Raw genomic sequence first — 19,028 nt, forward strand, 5'->3', positions numbered from 1 at the left:
GGTTAAGTACCCCTCTCTGTCCTCAAGACAGACATGGTCTCCACTTTCCACCAATGTCTCCCAATGCCTGAGACACTGCCCAGAATGCAGTGGGACTTAGTAAATTGTGGCTGGATATATGCTGAATAGTGCCCTGGGGACCTCCAGACCCTGGGTAATTACTCCCCATCTTGGGGTCTGGAGATCCTCTGGCACTACACAGAAGTTCCTCCTTTTCTCTGAAGGCAGGTGCCACCAGCACGGACTATAGCCTATTGATCTTACACAAATTACACACACCTAGTTGACCCTTTCCCACCACAGACCAATGGGTGAAGCCTGGGAATTTGCTTCTCAGAACCTGGTCTGTGAGGCCTAAGAGCCCTAACAGCCACGTACCACTCGAAGGCCAGACAGGGTCCTGGTCTGGACAAGCCAGTTGTAAAAGACAAGCACAGACCAACTGGAGAAATCTGAATATGTCTGAGCATTCCACAAGCTGTAATTTATTGGAATTTCAAAAGTGAAAGTTATTGACCAAGAAAAGAGAGAAAAAAGGATGAGTTTTGCCCTGGCCAGGTGGCTCAGTTGGTTGGAGCATCACCTCAAACCAAAAGGTTGCGAGTTCGATTACTGGTCAGGACACATGCCTAGGTTACCAGTTCAATCCCAGGTCGAGAAGCGTATGGCAGGCAACTGAATGATGTTTTCTCTCTCTCTAAAGTCAACAGGAACATATTCTCAAGTGAGGATTTAAAAAAAACAAACTCTTTTGAAGGACAAATTTTATAGTTATTTCAATTTTTTTAAAAAAATTAAAGCCCTAGCCAGTTTGGTTCAGTGGTTAGAGCATCGGCCCGCAGCCTGAAGGGTCCTAGGTTCGATTCCAGCCAAGGGCATATACCTCGGTTGAAGGCTCAATGCAGCAGCCAACTGATGTCTCTCTCTCACCTCGATGTTTCTCTCTCTCTCTCTCCCCCCCCTTCCACTCTCTCTAAAAAGCAATGGAAAAAAATATCCTCAGGTGAAGATTTAAAAAAAAAAAATTAAAATAAAAAAAACAACAAGGAGAAATGTGCCCCTTGGTGTACTGAACAAGTCAATAGAAGGATGACTGAGGCCTCCCAAAGGCTCAGAACTGCAGCTCCTGGGAAGGACTTAAGGGTCAGAAGATCTCCCCCTTCAAGCAACATTCCAGACCTAGACTGTGCAAAGCAGCAGCAGAAGCAGCAAGGACACCACCTGCATCCCTTTTGAGCAGGGGTGGCCTCTGTGCTAGGGCCCATGCACTGGGGCCCAGAGCACAGCACATGTGACCTCAGAGTGCAGTGTCTCAGAAGATATAAAACAGAAAGCCCTCTGAGCTCACTCTAGCTACTTCCATCTCATTGCAACAAAAAGTACAGAGTCCAGCCAAGCCCCAAGATTGGGACAGCCCTTGATATCACACCTAGGTTTGCCCTCTTCTTCCCAAGGAGCACAGGGGCAGTCAGCAGATGAAGGGACAGAGACAGAGCCCAGACAGACCATAGCACCAGGTAACCCAAGGCTGGCTACCCCACCTGGCCCAAGCAAAGACAAGAGCTGAATGTCAGAATCAGGGCTTTATTTCCTTTTGGCTTGCAGCAGGAACATGCTCGCAGAGGTGGCATATGCAATGTAATGGAGCTAGCAGAGGCAATGTGGGGGCCCCACCCCCTCCATCAGACCCCACAGCCAGGTCCCAAGGCCCTGCCTCAGCCCTGTCAGTGTCCTGGTAGTGAAAGCCCTGGTCAGCAGCCTCGCAGGATTACAAGTCCCTCCTGCCTGGTTCCTCCCTGCACTTAGCAGGGCGGGGGGGGGGGGGGGGGGGGGGGGGGGGGGGTGAAGGGTCTACACAGGTGTCCCTTATTTAACCTTACAACCTGCAGCAGAGATCTCTGGGCTCAGAGTGGCCACCAGCTAAGGATTCACATTTCATTGAAGCCAGGACCTTAGGGAAATTTCTTAGGGGGCACAAGATCCTGCTCAAGGGCAGCACCTAGTGGCACATAGCAGCACTACCCACTGCAACCCCCTTTTCAATCCCACTAGTCTAGAGCAGCGCTCCTGAGGGTTCTTGGCAGATGCACTAGGTCAAATGGGCTTCTCCCTGCACAGAATAGCACAGAATCTGGGGTGGGTGGGGGGTGGCTAAGGAATCCTAGGGCTCTCTGGGGAGGGGGACACTGGGCCCATGAGCCTTTTGTAACTACCCTATGTGGGCCCTAACAGTTCAAAAGGCAGCACTGGAGAAGGGAACGAGGCAGGGATTGGTGGGACAGGGCCAGGAACCGAGGCAGGGGAGGGACCCCATTGGTGGCCTTGGCCCTTCAGGAACTATGTGTCATGAGAAGCCTGCACCTGGCATTATGAGTGGAAGGAGGAGATGGCTCCACAGCCTACTGCACTGGGGAGGGCTGCAGGGTAGATGACGACTCTTTACTCCTGTCCCCAGCTGCCTCGCCCCCCGACGACCTGCCTCACCCAGTGCCCAGGGACTTCTTGGGCCTCGGGGAAGAAAGAGAGACAGTTTTTGCAGATGTTTCCTTTACTGCATCTGGGCAACGTACTTAGTTATTAGCTACATGGCCTCCTACCCCCCATACTACCTCCAGACTGACACTTCCTCAAGGGGTAGGTAGTCTCCTCAGCTCTGGCCATGGTGCCCAGTTCAGGGGTGCCCCAGCAAGGGAGTGGGGAGTGCAGGGCTCAGAGGCCCCCTCCACCACTATCCTGGAGGAGCCACCTCCCATCTCTGGGAGAGGGGCTGGGGTGTCCAGCAGAGGCCCCTCCAATTCTGAGCCCTGGGGCATGCAGGGGCTCTCAGAAACCCTCTCTGAGGCTATATGTGCTTGGATGGGCAGGGAGTTCCTGAAGGTGGTGACCAGGCCCTGCTCCCTGTACTCTGAATGCCCTGCAGCCCCCTAACCAGGAACATGAAGGCTGCCACCCTGCCACTGGGCCAGGTGTAAAGCATCTGTGTCCACCATGGCCAGTCCATCTTAGAGGTACCAACCCCTCGCAGAGAGTTCACAGAGTTCCAGAGATGGCACTATCCCAGAAGCCCCCACCCCAGTTGTTGTTTCGAGAATGAAAGAGAGAGAGAGAGAGGTGTGTGTGTGCAGGGGAGGCTAAGCCAGGGGAAGACAGGCTGCACAGAGGGGGCCCAAATCTACATAGTCTTCCTGGGGAGGAGCCAGCTAAGCCCCTCCCCTCAGCAGGGAATCCCTGGGCCCCCTGAGGCACATTCCAGTCCAGCCTCTTCCCACCTCAGCCCCAGCCTGGAAACTCTCTAGGGCCAGATAAGGGTGACAGAAGGGCCTGGCTCCAGGGCTATCAAGGGGACACCCACCACCAGAACCCTCTGGGCCCACCCCCCACGTGGCCCTAGCGAAGGCCACAGTCCACCCCCTGTAGCTTCTCCTGCTCCATAGCGCGCACCAGATCCTGCACAAACCGCATCTCGGAGGCCACCTGCTTGGCCAGAGCCTCGTAGCGGTTCTCAAGGCGGCTGAATCGGCGCTTGAGCCGGCTGGCTCCTAGCAGCGCACCCTTGGCCTCCTCCTGGGCCTGCCGCTGGAGTGCCTCGGTCTTGTGCAGCTCCTGCCGCAGCTGCCGTAGGTCCTGCCCAATGCTCTCGTTCTCCTCCCTGTACCAGGCCTCCTTCTCCTCGTAGATGGCCGTCAGCGCCTCAATGTCCTCATGGAAGAGCCGCCGGCTGTGTTCCAGCCCACGCAGGCCCTCCTCAGCTGCTGCCACCTCCTCCAGCACTTTGGAGAAGCGCTCGAAGTTGATGTAGGTGTTGTTGGGCGGCATGCTTGAATGTGACTTGATGGTGTACTCCTTGAGGCGGGCTGTCTTCAGGCGCCGGCGCTCCGGTTTCCGGCCACTGTCCTCCCGCCGCACATTCCGCCGCCTGATCGCCTGCAGGGGGACAGAGAACACAGCCTGGAACAGGGGGCATGCGGTGGACCACCAAGGGCCATAACCAGCCCTCTGCTTGCTTTCGTATGTAAAGTTTTTTTGGCACAAAGATGTGCCCATCTGCATACATATGGTCACGGTGCTTTCCTGCTACGAAGGCAAAACTGAGTATTAATGCCAGGGGCCACAGAGCTGAAAATATATTGAATGTCTGGCCCTTTACAGAAGGCTGCCAACTCTGGCCTAGAGGTGACACCTTCTGGAAAGTTTCTGTGGGAGGGACCCCTGCTGTGTGCACAGAGGGACCAAGGACAACAATGGATGCCTCAGTGAGATGGCTCCGATACCATCTCAGGGAGCACCCCATCCCCATTGCCCAGGCCCACCACTCTGGGGATCCTTCCTGGATGTTGAGGGCTTGTCATGCCTACTATCCCTCAGTGGAGGCAGCCCCCCTCCTCACCTTGATCCAGGAATGCTCCAGGCTCTGGGAGATAGTCATTCTCCTCCTACAAGAGCAACCCCCAACCCTGGTTAGTCGTATGTGTACCATCTGCACCATCCTCCCCCCACAGAGCAGAAAGCAGGGAAAGGGTTCTCCAGGCTCTCCCTGCTTCAGCTCTGTTCTCAGCACCTTGACAAGGGCCGACTCAGATACCTGTCCCTGAGGACCTTCAACCCCCAAATTCACCCTCTAGACTGGCAGCAAGTCCCAAACTGACCTTGAAATTACACACAACCCAAAGCATCCACTCTGCTAAGTCAACCACAAGGAGACTGTCATGGCACCTTTGGAGGCACAGGCTCTGGGGTCTCCATCTCTGTGTTCCCCGAGGGGTTTTGTTAACAGGGTTGAGACCTAATGCTGGGGTCAAACAACTCAGGCACCCACAGGAGGGGCCAGGCAGGCAATAAGAATGGGCAGCACACACTGGGGGAGGGCTGCAGCCAAAGAGAGCACCTCCCTGTGAATGGAGGCACTGTGCTGCCAGGACTTTGAGATCTCTTCCTTTAAAAAAAAAAAAAAAGGCAGCAATCTGAAATTTATGTGAAACCTCAATTTTAAAAGTTGGCAACGAATTAAAAGCTTCTTAAGACACAGTGTGGGTCAACCTAAGTCATCCATTGCTATCACTGGCCCAAAGTGGAAGCCAGTTACAGAGATGTGGTGGCTTGGAGAGATGTCTTCTTGGCCACACCACCCATTCTAGGGAGACTCGTTCAGCTTTCCCTACGGGGCTGTTCCCTGACTCCTCTGCCTGGCCTGTGCTTACTTGGGGTCCTTGACAAGCAGTCGGCGGATAAAGTCCTTGGCCAGCTCGCTGGTGTTGCTAAAGTACTCCTCGTCGAAGTCATAGTTCACGGCAGAGATGTTGGTCAGGGTCTCCTGCTTGGTCTCACCCAGGAATGGGGATGCGCCACTCAAACTGGAAGACAAACATGGGGTTCAGTGTCCCCTGTGCTTGCTCCATCACCAGGCTACTGCCTGGGCTACCACCAAACTCTGAAGTGCCCACAAAGGGGCCAGACGCAGAAGGCGGACGCTGGGCCCTGACCACCCGATGCACGTATTGCCCTGGAACCTCCAACCAGCCACCCCCTGGCTGCCAACCAGAAGGCAGTAAGAAGTCACTGCCCAGCTAGAAAGGCATTAAAACCAGTGGACGAAAATCCCCTTGGAAGCTCAAAGTATCTATGTAGATGCACGGTCTCAAAGCATCTGCCCTAGAACATTTAGTGATTCCAGAGGAAAAACTAGTCACTTTCCAGGGGAATCCTGGCTGATGCCACCTAGCACATGGTCCAGGTGCACATCACTGGTGATGACACAGGTGTCGCCTGCCTTCCTGATACTCTACACTGGGTGGGCCACACCACCACCCCTGTGGGGCTCTGGGCACTTGACACTGACTTATGGTAGAAAACATATATTTGGTCTCCAAGCTGGTCCTTGGGTACATGGCTCCCAAAAACCTTGGAGTTTCCTAAAACATTAGAGCTAATAAAGTAGGAGCATCTTTTGTTGTAATAGTCTTGTCCTCGATTCTTGAAATGGCTCCAGAGAAAAAAAATAAAAGCAGCATCGTTTGTTATTCATAACAAGCCCCTTCCAACCTTTGAGTTTATGCTAATGAGGTGACTTGAGGAAAGCACCTAAGGATAGGGGGCTGGTGGCCTGGGGAACTAGCAGTGGGACCGGAGGGTTGGAACCTCCACCCTCACCGCTGAGTCAGGGAGGGGAGAGGGGCCAGATGTTGAGCTAATCACCAATGATTGAAGATTTAATTAATTATGCCTATGTGATGGAACACTCATAAAAATCTTTAAAGTAGGGGATTCAGAGAGCTTCCTGGTGAGTGAGTGTGGCCATGTCCAGGAGGAGGGTGCACCCCAAACTCCACAGGGACAAAAGCTCCTGCACTCAGGTCCCTCCCAGCCCTTTCCTCTCCAGACCCTTCATCTGCTGTTCATCTGTATCCTTTATCATCTCCTTTGTGATAAACTGGTAAACGTAAACCAGCGTTTCCCTGAGTTCTATTAGCCACTCTAGCAAATTATCAAACCTGAGGTAGGAAACCCCCGATTTATAGTCGGTGGGTCAGAACTACAGGTGACAACCTGGACTTGCAATTGGCTTCTGTACACAGGACAGCCTTGTTGGTCTGAGTCCTTAACCTGTGCAATCTGATGATATCTCTAGAGTAGGACACACAGCTGGTGTCACAATTGCTTGGTATGACACACAGCTGGTGTCACAATTCCTTGGTATGGGGAGAAACCTGCACACACTGGTGACCAGCAGTGCTAGAAGCATTGAGAGGAGAGTAGCATAGAAAGGAAACTGTGTTTCTTTCCAGGGCAGAAAGGCAAACCCCTTCCAATCATGAGCAAACCTCAGACCATACTGAGAGATGTTCTAAAACATCCCTGATGAGCACTCTTCAAGAGCATCTACATTCAACTTCAAGAGAACCAACATTCACATCACAGGATGCTTTTAGGAGAAGAGAGAGAGCAAGAAATTGAAAACCTATTTTATTTTATTTTTATTTTTTTAATTTTTTAAAAATATATCTTTATTGATTTCAGAGAGAGGAAAGGAGAGGGGGAGAGAGAGAGAGAAACATCAATGATGAGAGAGTCATTGATCGGCTGCAGCCCGCAACCCGGGCATGTGCCCTGATTGGGAATCGAACCCCGATCGCCTGGATCCTAGGTCGATGCTCAACCGCTGAGCCACGCCCAGCTGGGCTGAAAATCTATTTTAAAAAATAATGATGGAAAACTTCCCTAACACGCTCAAGGAAACACAGAGAGTCCCAGGAAACACAGAGAGTCCCAATCAAAATGAACCCAAAGAGGCCCACAGCAAGACACATCATAATCAAAATGCCAAAGGTTAAAGACAGAGAGAATCTTAAAAGCAGCAAGAAAAAAGCAATTAGTTACCTGCAAGGGAGCACCCACAGGACTGTCAGCTGATTTCTCAACAAAAACTTTGCAGGCCAGAAGGGAGTGGCACGAAATATTCAAAGTGATGAAAAGCAAGGACCTACAACCAAGATTACCCAGCAAAGCTATCATTTAGAATCAAAGAACAAATAAAGAGCTTCCCAGACAAGAAAAAGCTAAGAGAGTTTATTGTCACCAAACCATTATTACAAGAAATGCTGCCCAGCCAGGCATGGCTCAGCAGCTGAGCATTGACCTAGGATCCAGGAGATCACCGTTTGATTCCCGGTCAGGGCACATGCCCGGGTTGCGGGTTCGATCCCCAGTGCAGGGTGTGCAGGAGGCAGCTGATCAACGATGACTCTCTCATCATTGATGTTTCTATCTCTCTCTCCCTCTCCCTTCCTTTCTCTGAAATCAATAAAGATATATTTTTTTAAAAATGCTAAAATGTCTTAAGAAGAAAAAAGATAAAAAATATGAATAAAATGGCAATAAATACATATCTATCAACAATTACTTTAAATGCAAATAGATTAAACGCTTCAATCAAATGACATATGGTGGCTGACCCTTACATATGCTGTCCACAGGAGACTTACTTCAGATTGAAAGATACACAAAGACTGAAAGTAAAGGAATGAAAAAATATATTTCATAAAAATTAAAACAAACAAACAAAGCTGGCGTAGCAATACTTACACCAGACAAAACAGGCTTTAAAATGAAGGCTATCAAATAAATAAAAATAAATAAATAAAACCAAGGCTATAACAGGAGACAAAGAAGGACTCAGCAATTCCACTTCTGGGTATTTTTCAAAAGAAGCCCACAACACTAAGTCAAAAAGACATATACATTTATATGTTTATTGCAGTATTATTTACAGAAACCAAGATATGGAAGCAACCTAAATGTCCATCAAGAGATAAATAGATAAAGAAGTGGTGCATATATACAATGAAATATGATTCAGCCATAAAAAAGAATGAAATCTTGCCATCTGCAACATGGGGACATCTACAGGGTACCGTGCTGAGTAAAGTCAGAGAAAAACAAGTGCCAGATGATTTAACTTATATGTGCAATCTAAAAAACAAACGAACAAGCAGAACAGAAACAGAATCATAGATAGAGAACATTTTGACAGTTTCCAGAAGGAAGGATGGGTGAAAAAGGTGAAGGAATCAGAAGTACAAATTGATAGCTACAGAATAGTGATGGGGATGCAAAGCACAGCAAAGGGAATATAGTCAATAATGTTGTAAGAACCATGTGTGCTGTCAGATGGGTATTAGATTTATCAGGATGATTACTTCATTGTTATATAAATATCTAATCACAAGGCTGTACACCTAAAGCTAATATAATATTGTACATCAACTGTAATTTAAAAATAAAAATATACTTTAAAAAAAAAAAAGAGCATCCAGGTTGTGACAGACAAGGAAACACAGAGGAACCATCCTAGAGAGGAAGAGACTAAACACAATGAGTGACCCTGGCGGGGTCCTGGTCCAGAAAGAGGACATGGTGGAAAAACTGGTGACATCTGAATAACTTGGGTACTTACTCTACTTATTAATGTTGTACCAGTTAATTACTCAGTGTTGACAAATGCTGTTTGTACAAGATATTCACAGGGGTACAGAGCTCTGTGCTGTTTTTGCCACTCTTCTGAGTCTAAATTTATTTTAAATTTTTTAAAAAACTGAAACTGGGGTGGAAGGAGTCAATGGGGAGAAAAAGGGACAACTGTAATATTTTGAACAAAACAAACAAACAAAAAAACTGAAACTGTTAAAAAACCACCTTCCGCCCAGCCAGGCATGGCTCAACGGTTGAGTATAGACCTACGATCCAGGATTCCTGATCGACTCCTGGTCAGGGCACATGCTCAGGTTGGGGGCTTGATCCCCAGTGTGGGGTGTGCAGGGGGCAGCCAATCAATGACTCTCTCATCATTGATGTTTCTATCTCTCTCTCCCTCTCTCTGTGAAATCAATAAAGATATATTAAAAAACTACACAAATAAACCACTTCCAAAACCTTCAGGTCTCTGATCACTACACCCATTCAATCAGAGCACATCTGATACAGGAACAGATGAGGAACAGCCCAAACGTGGCATCCAAGGAAATGGCCTCAAGGTCAAATCCCCTTTCACACAGAGATCCCAGGGGTCCAGCTGTAGGCCAGCGGACTAAGGAGGGTTCTGGCCCTGGGTCCCACATGTTGCATGTTACCTCTAAGGACGGTGTCGTGTTTTCTGAACATTCCAGAAGCCCCTGAAACAGGTACCACACCTTCTCTCCTGCACAAATTCATTCAATCACTCACTCATTCATTCATCCATCCACTCAGAGTTTGCTGAGCACCTTGACAGGTCAGAGTGCTAGGGATCCCACACTCTTGGTCACTGTCCCTGTATAAAAGCCTCCCTGATCCTCTTTCTGAACAATCAGGGCACTAGGAAAGGCAGCAGAAAGTGCCGATTGGATACTCACAGGATGTAGGTGATGACACCAATGCTCCTAGAAGAGAACACATGAGAAGAGAAAGGTCACCTCAGCTGCAGAGTGCAGCACCCTGACTCACAGAGTTTCTATGGGGCGGGGCCCAGAGACAACATGGAGAAGCTACAAGCCAAAGGCTCTTTGGCCAGGTGGGCAACAGGTCTGTCAGCCCACAGGTCTGCCAGCTCTGCTCCCCTTCTCCTGCCCTGGGGTCTCAGGACTGGGTATTTAAACACCTGTGGCTACATCTTCCTGTCAAGGCTCAAAGGGGCCACAGTGGGGGTGGGGCAAACATCACCATGGCCTCACAGACCCTGCAGATCTGGGACCCACTATAGGGCCAGCAGGACTGGCAAACTATTTTTATAGAGGGTCAGACTGAATATTTCAGGTTTTATGGGCTACTAACAGTGTGTCACATATTTGTCTGCTTTGTTTTTAACACCCCTTTAAAAAAAGAAACCACCACTCCCAGCTCCTAGGCATTCTCTAGCCGGTGGGCTGCAGTTTGCTGACCCCTATTTTAAAGCAATGGTCTGTCCTGCCCATGCCCCACAGCACCAGGACCATGGGATGGGCTTTACCCCAGCCTGCAGCTCCTGGGGATGAGCAGGGGGGATTCCCTGAGGAGTGGTCCCAGGTGTGTATGCTAGACTCAGGGTTGGGCAGCCCTGGGTCCCGAAAGCTACCCCTGACTCACCACATGTCCGCCTCCAGACCTAGGGGTTCATAGTTGACAATCTCGGGGGCTGCGGGGACAGGGAGACAAAAGGTGCAGGGTAAGGAGCTAGTTGCATCTAAGGCCACACTAGGCACTTAGCCAAAGGCAGTGATACAATTTCCCCCAACACCTGAAGGTAAACGTGTGGTCACTTGGGGAAAACGCACAAACACACAGGCAAGGCCAGCTCTGGAACAGGAAGGCTGGGATGGTGACGGCACCAACCCAAGGTCTTGAGCTTCCCTCTGCCCGATGCCAGGGTACCTGAGGGCAGTGAATCAGGCATCCAGAGGCCAGGCCTGACTCACTCTATAATTCTGGAAATCCTTGAATGCCCCCTACCCAAGCCCAGGCCCCTGAAGCACCAGGCAGGACCTTACCCACAAACTCTGGGGTGCCAAAGATGTTTTTGAACTCATTCCCGGCTTCAATCTTGTGAGCGATGCCAAAGTCAATGAGCTTGATCCGTGGGTTGGGCACATTCTTATCCAGGAGCATGATGTTTTCTGGCTGAGGCAGGGAAGGGAAAGCAGGGCAGTGGGAGGAGGATCTACTGCTTCTGCTGGCCTGGCATTTCTGGGACCAGCACCTGAAATTTCCCTAGGCACCCCCCACTCCCAGCCTGTGGGGTATGGGCAGGCTGATGCCACCCAACGGCCCAGGCCTGAGCAGGTCCATCTCCTCGACTCCCAGAGCATCAACAGGTCCAGGGAGTGTCCATTCTGTGGCCAAGAACCCCCTCTCAGGCCCTCATCCTCACCTGCACCAGCCAGCCTGACTGGTCCAGGGGTTCCCAGTGGGGCTTACCTTAAGGTCAAAGTGGGCAATGCGCTTGGAGTGTAGGTAGTGGACACCATCCAGGATCTGTTTAAGGAACTGAGTGGCCTCGTCCTCCGTCAGCGACTCCTTCTCAGCCAGGAAATCAAAGAGTTCCCCACCGGAGACCAGCTCCAGGATCAGCACCACGTCAGTCTTGTTCTCAAAGATGTCATGTAGTGTGATGATGTTGGGGTGCCGGATCTCACGCAGGATGTTCACCTCCCGCTCAATCTCCTCCCGGCTGACTCCCCGTCGGCTGGATGAGAGGCGGCGCTTCTTGATGAACTTGGCTGCGTACTCCTTCCCAGTGCCCTTCTGCCGGCATTTCCTCACAATTGCAAACTGGCCACTGTAGGGACGGGGGGAGAGGTGATCAGAGTATCAAGAAGGACCTAGGCCTGCCACCATCTCCTGGGGCAGTGTTCTCCCAGCTCCTGGCACCATGTAGATGCATGTCCCCACTGCATCCAAGATGTACCCAGTGGGTATGCTGCTATATGAGTGTGAAGCACACATGACACAATGGCTGCCTGGCATTTGTCCAACAGAGAAAAAATAAAAACAGTTCAATGTTTACCAAGAGGGAACTAAAATCCATCATGGAAGTAAGTCTGGTGGAATTTTATACCATCATGAAAAAGAATGAAGGCAACTCTCTAAGCTCGGTGAAAAAAACAAGCTGCAGAATGAGATCTTTTTGTATATATTGTATCCTATGTAGATATATTTATGTACCTATATGTAGGGGGGAAACTCTGAAAGACACATGCCAAGCTGTTAACAATAGCCATCTCTGAGGACTGGGGCTGAGGACCTAAGGGCAACACAGAGGGGTTCTTTTAAAATATGTATATCTTTATTGATTTCAGGCAGAGGAAGGGAGAGGGAGAGAGAAAGAAACATCAATAATGAGTCATTGATTGGCTGCCTCCTGCCCACCCCCTAGAGGGATCGAGCCTGGAACCCAGGCGCGTGCCCTGACAGGGAACCAAACCTCAATCTCCTGGATCATAGATTGTTACTCAACCGCTGAGCCATGCCGCCCAGGCACAAAGGGGTTATTTATTTTATTTGATACAATTCCATACTGATTCAACTTTTCAGTGTATTTCATCATTTTTAAAAATCTAAGAAAAAAGAAAGCCACTGGCTTCAAAAGAGCTTCTTATTCAATAGGCAGAGTGAAAGAAATGTACACATTTTATTTTATTCTTTTTAATTTTTATTTATTGATTTTTTTTATTTTTTATTTATTTATTGATTTTAAAGAGAGAGAGGAAGGGGGAGAAAGAGAAAGAGAGAGAGAAACATTGATTTGTTGTTCAACTTATTTATGTATTCACTGATTGATTCTTGTATGTGCCTTGACGGGATCAAACCTGCAACCTTGGGATATTGGGATGACACTCTAACCAACTGACAATCCGGCCAGGGCCAAAACTGCACACACTTTTGAAACAAGAGAAGAGTGAGGATGTGGAGAAATCACAATCTTCACACACAGCTGGTGGGTATGCAAAATGGGGCAGCTGCTGTGGGAAGGTCTGGTGGTTCCTCAAACGGTTACCATAGAATTACCATCTAACCTAGTAATTACACTCCTAGGTCTTACCTAAGAGAAGTGAAAACGTGTCCACACAGAAACCTGCACATAACTGTTCATAGCAGTATGATTCCCAACAGCCAAAAGGTAGAAACAACACAAGTATCCATCCATCAACACATGAAAGGATGTGGTCCAACCACACAGGAGAACATTATGTGACCATGAAAAGGAGTGAAGAGCTAACACTTGCTACAATGTGGATGGACCTTGAAATCATGATGTTCAGTGAGAGAAGCCAGACACAAAAGGCCACACAGTGTGTGATTCCATTTATGTGAAATGTGATCAGGCAAATAAATCCAGAGACAGGAGGTGGGTTAGTGGTTGCCAGGGCTGGGAGAGGGGGATGAGGGTGACTGCTAATGGGGAGATGGATGTTCTAAAAATAGTGGTAATGACTGCAGAACCCTGTGAATATACTAAAGATTATGAAATTGTATACTTTAAATGAGTAAACTGTATGCTATGTGAATTATATCTCCAGATAGCTGTTATTTAAAAGAGAGCCCGGCTGGGCATGGCTCAGTGGTTGAGCACTGACCTAGGATCCAGGAGATCGCAGTTCGATTCCCAGTCAGGGCACATGCCCAGGTTGTGGACTCAATCCCCAGTTGGGGGAGTGCAGGAGGCAGCTGATCAATGACGACTCTCATCAGTAAATACATTAAGCTGTATGGGCCATGTGGTCTCTGTCACAATCTTTGTGTGTTCTTACAAACCTTTAAAAAAGTGAAAAAGCACCCTGACCAGTAGTGCTGCTCCGTGGTTAGAACACTGGTCCATGCACCAAAGGGTTGCAAGTTTGATTCCTGGTCAAGGGCACATCCCTGGGTTGCAGGTTCAATCCCCAGCTCCAGTTGGGGCACATGTGGGAGGAAACCAATCGAGGTGTCTCTCTCACATCAATGTTTCTCTCCCTCTCCTCCTCCCTCCCTCCCACTCTCTTGGGAAAGGATTAACCAAAAAAAAAAAAAAAAAAAAAAAAGGTTGGTAAAGTTCAAAGTGGACAAAATTATCAATCATGGTAAGCTAAATAATGACCCCTCCAAAGATTTCCATGTCCAAATCCAGGGAACCTTTGAATGTGTCCTCACATGGCAAAAGAAACTTTGCAGGTGGAGTTAAGTTAATGACCCTGATATGGAATGACCCTGTATTACAAGGGGGAACCAGTGTCATCACAGGGTCCACAAGAAGAAGCAAGAGGGTCAGAGTCAGCGGGATGGAAGAAGTTGCACTGTTGGCTGTGATGAAGGAGGAAGGGACCTTCAGCTCAGGATGTGACGCCTCTAGAAGCCGGAAAAGGCAGAAAACAATTCTCCCTGGATCCTCCAGAGGAACCAACCCTACAAATCCATTTCAACTCCTGATTCCCAGATTTTTAAGATAATTAACGTGTGTTCTTCTAAGCCACTAATTTGTGGTAATATGTTACAGTAGCAACAAGAAAGGCAAACACGAATCTAAATGTCAGGAGCACAAATTAGACGAGGCAGGTAAAGTGTCCCTAATTAGGTCTCACCCCCATGAATCCACCACAACAGTCCCCTGGTTACCTATGCTCCTGCACCACACTTGAATGCTTTCCCCCCTCCCCTCTGCCAATATCCAAGCTAATTCCTCCAGGCCCACATTCCATCCCATGGGAATGACAGCAAATGCCAAATGTTCACCATGTGCCAGAAATACTGGGCTAAGCACTGAACATATGGCCTAATTTTCAAATACAAAGATATTTTCCTTTACCTTTATTCCAAGATGAGCTAACAAAGACAACTAAGATAGAGCTCATGGGAACAGGTAAAAAGATGCTGCTATGGCTGACTTATGTCCCCCCAAAATCCATGTGTTGAAGCCCTAATGCCCAGCACCTCAGAATATGACTATTTGGAGATGGGGTCTTTTAAAGAGGTAATTAAATGAAAATGAAAATGAAAATGAAAATGAGGTCACCGGGATGAGTTCTAATCCAATGACTGGTCTTCTTATAAGAAGAAATTAGGAAACACACACAGAGGGAGAAGACAGCTATCTACAAGACAAGAGGAAAGCCCTGACCAGATGGCTCAGTGGGTTGGAGCATCATCCCATACACCAAAAGACTGGGTTCGATCCCTGGTAAGGCATGTATGGGAGGCACACAATCAATGCCCCTCTCTCTCTCTCTCTCTAAAAATCAATAAAAACATACTCTTGCATGAGGATTAAAAAAAAAGACAAGGACAGACCTCAGAGGGGACCAACCCTAATGGCACCTTGATCTCAGGCTTCCAGCCTCCAGAACTGGGAGATGATAAATCTCTGTTGTTTCAATCATTCTGTCTGTGGGACTTTGCAATGGCTGCCTGAGCTAATACAGATACACACACCTAAGCTGACTGATACAGATGTATGACATGGAAGCCAGAGTAGAAGTCTACAAATTCATCAACGCACAAATTAACTTATTTCCTGAGATGGTCGATGTGAACTTCGACCATCTCAGGAAATTAGAATTAGAAAGAACTCCCCCCACACACACTCAAGAAACTCGCTCCCAGTTCATTCAGCCCATGACTCCTGGGACAGGAAAACGTGGGCCTGCTTTACTTGCAGTCCCTCTCACCAGTGATTCCTGCAGATAATTCTCCAAATACAGTCAATAACTAGACTCGGGAAAGACACAGATCTGCTCAAAACTGAATTCCAGTATGATTCCCACCTCTGAAACAGAGAGCTTATCATGGTGGCCAACTTCAGAGGCGGAAAGTGAAGATCTGAAGGAGGATGGTGTTTGGGGCGTAAGGACACACTCACTTCCCAACCCACAGGGGCTTATCTTCATTTGGACATCTAATGGATCCATTACCAGGATATGGCGGTGGAGCTGGTTACCGGGTAGGCAGACATCAGATGCCCACCTCTGGTTCCAGCACACTTGGGGGCTTTGGAGCCAGTGAGGACTGGTCTCAAGATCTGAATCCTGCTTGGCCATTTACAAACTGTGTGGCCTTAGACAAGCTGCTTCCCTTTTCTCAGTCTCAGTTTATCTAAAATGGTGAAAAAAATGGCACCTGACTAGCTGGTCCTTTAGTAGATGAATGGAAATAACATAAAGACAGTAGAACTCAGTCTGGCCAGTGTAGCTCAGTTGGTTGGGCATCATCCCATGCACCAAGAGGTCACTGGTACGATTCCTGGTTGGGGCACATGCCCAGCTTTTGGGCTCGATTCCCAGTAGGGGGCGTGCAGGAGGCAGCCAATTGATGTTTCTACCAACGTTTCTGTCTCTCTCTCAAAAAAAATATTAAAAACATATTTAAAATAAAAACACAGTAGAACTCAGATGTCCAAAGGACATCTACAATTTAGACAAATTACAACACAGTCTGCACAGTGTTCTGTGCCATTATTCCTTCACTTCATGTATGTCTGAGAATGTTCTGGACCGTTACATAGAGTGGTGCTGTCCATGGTAGCAGCCACTGGCCACACCGCAGCTGTCAGGCCCATCCAAATTAAGATGTGCTGCGAGCATACAATACACACCAGATTTCAAAGGCTTCGTATAAAAAAAGTGATAAAATATTTCACTAATAACTTTATAGCAATTATAAGCAAAATGATAATAGTTTGATCTACCAGGTTAAATAAAATATATCTTTAAAATTATTAAAATTGACAGAGCTTTTAAATTTTCAAATAAATTTCAATAAATTTCCTATGTGGCTCACATTATACAAGTTGCCTGGCTCTTTTTTTTTAATCCTCACCAAAGGACATGTTCATTGATTTTTAGGGAAAGGGGAAGGGCTAGGGATTGAACCCGCAACCTACGTACATGCCCTGACCGGGAACTGAACCCAAGACCTTTCAGTGTATGAATGATGCTCCAACCAACTGAGCCACACTGACCAGGGCTGCCTGGTTCTTTTAATGGCTGTATAATATTCCACCCACAGGTGCAAGGTGCTGTGATAGCCACTGAAGAGGCTCCCCATCTTCTGCTCATATAAAATCTTTATAGCAACTATCCCTGTTCCTAGGTCATTGGCTGCAAGTATGTACATATTACTGAATTAACTCCTAGCAGTGGAATCAGTGAGTTAAAGGAAATATACATATGACATTTTGCTGATTTCTGCCAAACTACCCTCAACAGGAGATCCTCATATATTTTCAACAATAAAGTTTGAGATGGGGTGGGCAGTGAAGGGAGAGACTGCATTCAATACCACTCAAAACAGAGGAAATTCCTAAAGGAGACACTTCAGAATCCCAAAGGAGCCTGAAACACTCTCTCAGCAAAGGCCTGATGCAGGGCTCAGTTATTTACATTCCCTTCTGGTGACATCATGGGGCCTGGCCAGCAGCAAACTCACCAAATAAGGTTTCAGGCTCCGCAAAAAAAAAAAAAAAAAAAAAAAAGGATGGTGCCTGGCTGATCTGGGGCAGGTTGGGGAGCAAGCTCCCAGGAGACATTCCAAGGCCCAGCCAGGCAAGAAATCAGCTGCCTGTCTGGCAAGGGAAATGTCCCCTCTCTCCCATAAGAATGCTACACAATTAGCAGGAGTGTGGGCCCAGACAGGAGGCCTTCCCTGGAAATGCCAAGAGCTTGGGAGATTCAAGTGCCTCCACAAGAGAGGGACAGACCTCTGCCAACAAAACCTGCTATTACCTACATATGCCAGACACTGTGCTAGGTGCCATATGTGCTTAAGTATGTTTCTTCCCAAAGGAAATGCACAAAGGATGTCAGAGCAAGAACTGGCAGCCAGGATGTCTGATTCCAAAACCCAGACTCATTCCACCAGCACATGACCCTGACTCACTTCTTGGAGAGAGCAGGATAAAGGACATGAGAGGAGACACTGTCCAGAAAACCCCAAAGTGCCTTTCTCCCACCCCAGAGCCTTGTCAGAGGGGCCTGCTCACCTGCCCAGCTCTTCCCCCATCTCATAATGGTCTTCCACATCTTCCTGCCTGAATGTGGACATGGTAGCCGGTCTACCTTCCAGCACCTTCCACTCCAGTGAAAGCCCAGTCACTGCAGCCTGGGGACAGGACCTCGGGAAGTCCCCTACCAGTGACCCTAGAGGAGACAGGATAATAGGGAAGAAAGAGTGAGATGCTAGCCATAATTCCTAGTAAACAGAGCAAACTGCTCACCAAAAATAGGTTTCACATTACTCCAAGCTGAAGTTCCGCGGTTTCTGGGGAGGGCACTTGCAGTTGGTAAGCCCAGTACTGCCATCTGCCATCTCATTTAGACACCAAACAACCCCAAAGGTTGGAGTCAGGACCACTGTGCCACCTTGCCCCCATAATTCCCACCCACCACATACCTCTGGGTCCTCACACACTGCCCTAGCCTTTCTCTTCCTCTCCCTCCTAGGCTTCTCCCAGAGCTCCCACACATTCCTGAAAGTTCCCCCACATACCTCACAGCCCCAAACCCCCAAACTCCCTCACCCTCTGCCCAACTTTCTAGTTCTAGTCTCAACATACTCCCATTCTCCCTGCCCATTAGCAAACTCAACCCCTTCGTCCTTACCCATTCGCCCCCACACCTCAGCTAGTCTCTCAGGACCCTCTCAGCGGTGTGCTCCCCCAATCTTGAATTCCCTAGGAACTGGACAATGGCTTCCAAGCTCCTGCAAGCCTTCTACCCATTCTTGCGTACCCCTGACTTTCACCGTCCCATCAAAACCAACCTCTTCTCTCTCCTCAAAGGAACTCCTCTCGCCCCCAACCTTCGCACAAGCTCCAAGGCAGACCTCGATAGCTTCCTTCATAGATCCGAAGGGTCCCAACCCCTAATGTCCCTGATCACGCGTCCCCGAGGTCGCCACGCCCCTCGCAGGCCTGGGCCCAGACCCTGCGGTCATCCCAAAGGTCTCCAAACACCCCATCCAGATCCCACCATACCCGCCGACCTCTAAGAGAATCCGCTCTTCACCGCCCACAGCTCCGCACCCCTTGGATCCCTTAGGCTCCCGGTCGTCGCGAC

At 48.6% G+C, this 19,028-nt stretch overlaps 1 protein-coding gene across 1 annotated transcript; it reads right to left on the minus strand.

Moving 5' to 3' along the window:
• Window positions 1-1,839: 1,839 nt before the first annotated feature.
• DAPK3 (death associated protein kinase 3) lies at window positions 1,840-18,300 on the minus strand. The gene is made up of 8 exons (XM_016197837.2): window positions 17,954-18,300; window positions 11,422-11,782; window positions 10,995-11,124; window positions 10,594-10,642; window positions 9,885-9,911; window positions 5,199-5,351; window positions 4,388-4,433; window positions 1,840-3,924 (listed from the first exon to the last, which is right to left on the minus strand). The coding sequence occupies exons 1-8, from the start codon at window positions 18,013-18,015 to the stop codon at window positions 3,388-3,390; spliced, it is 1,365 nt and encodes a 454-aa protein (XP_016053323.1). The 5' UTR covers window positions 18,016-18,300; the 3' UTR covers window positions 1,840-3,387.
• Window positions 18,301-19,028: the final 728 nt, after the last annotated feature.

Source organism: Miniopterus natalensis, chromosome 4, assembly GCF_054644295.1.
Source record: "Miniopterus natalensis isolate mMinNat1 chromosome 4, mMinNat1.hap1, whole genome shotgun sequence".
NCBI classification, from domain to species: domain Eukaryota; kingdom Metazoa; phylum Chordata; class Mammalia; order Chiroptera; family Miniopteridae; genus Miniopterus; species Miniopterus natalensis.

Coding starts and splice junctions, on each gene's coding strand:
- DAPK3 (XM_016197837.2), bottom strand. CDS start 18,015: ATGTCCACATTCAGGCAGGAAGATGTGGAAGACCATTATGAGATGGGG. Junction 11,783..17,953: donor ATGGGGGAAGAGCTGGGCAG/GTGAGCAGGCCC, acceptor CCGTCCCTACAG/TGGCCAGTTTGCAATTGTGA. Junction 4,434..5,198: donor CTGCTTGTCAAGGACCCCAA/GTAAGCACAGGC, acceptor TTGCTCTTGTAG/GAGGAGAATGACTATCTCCC.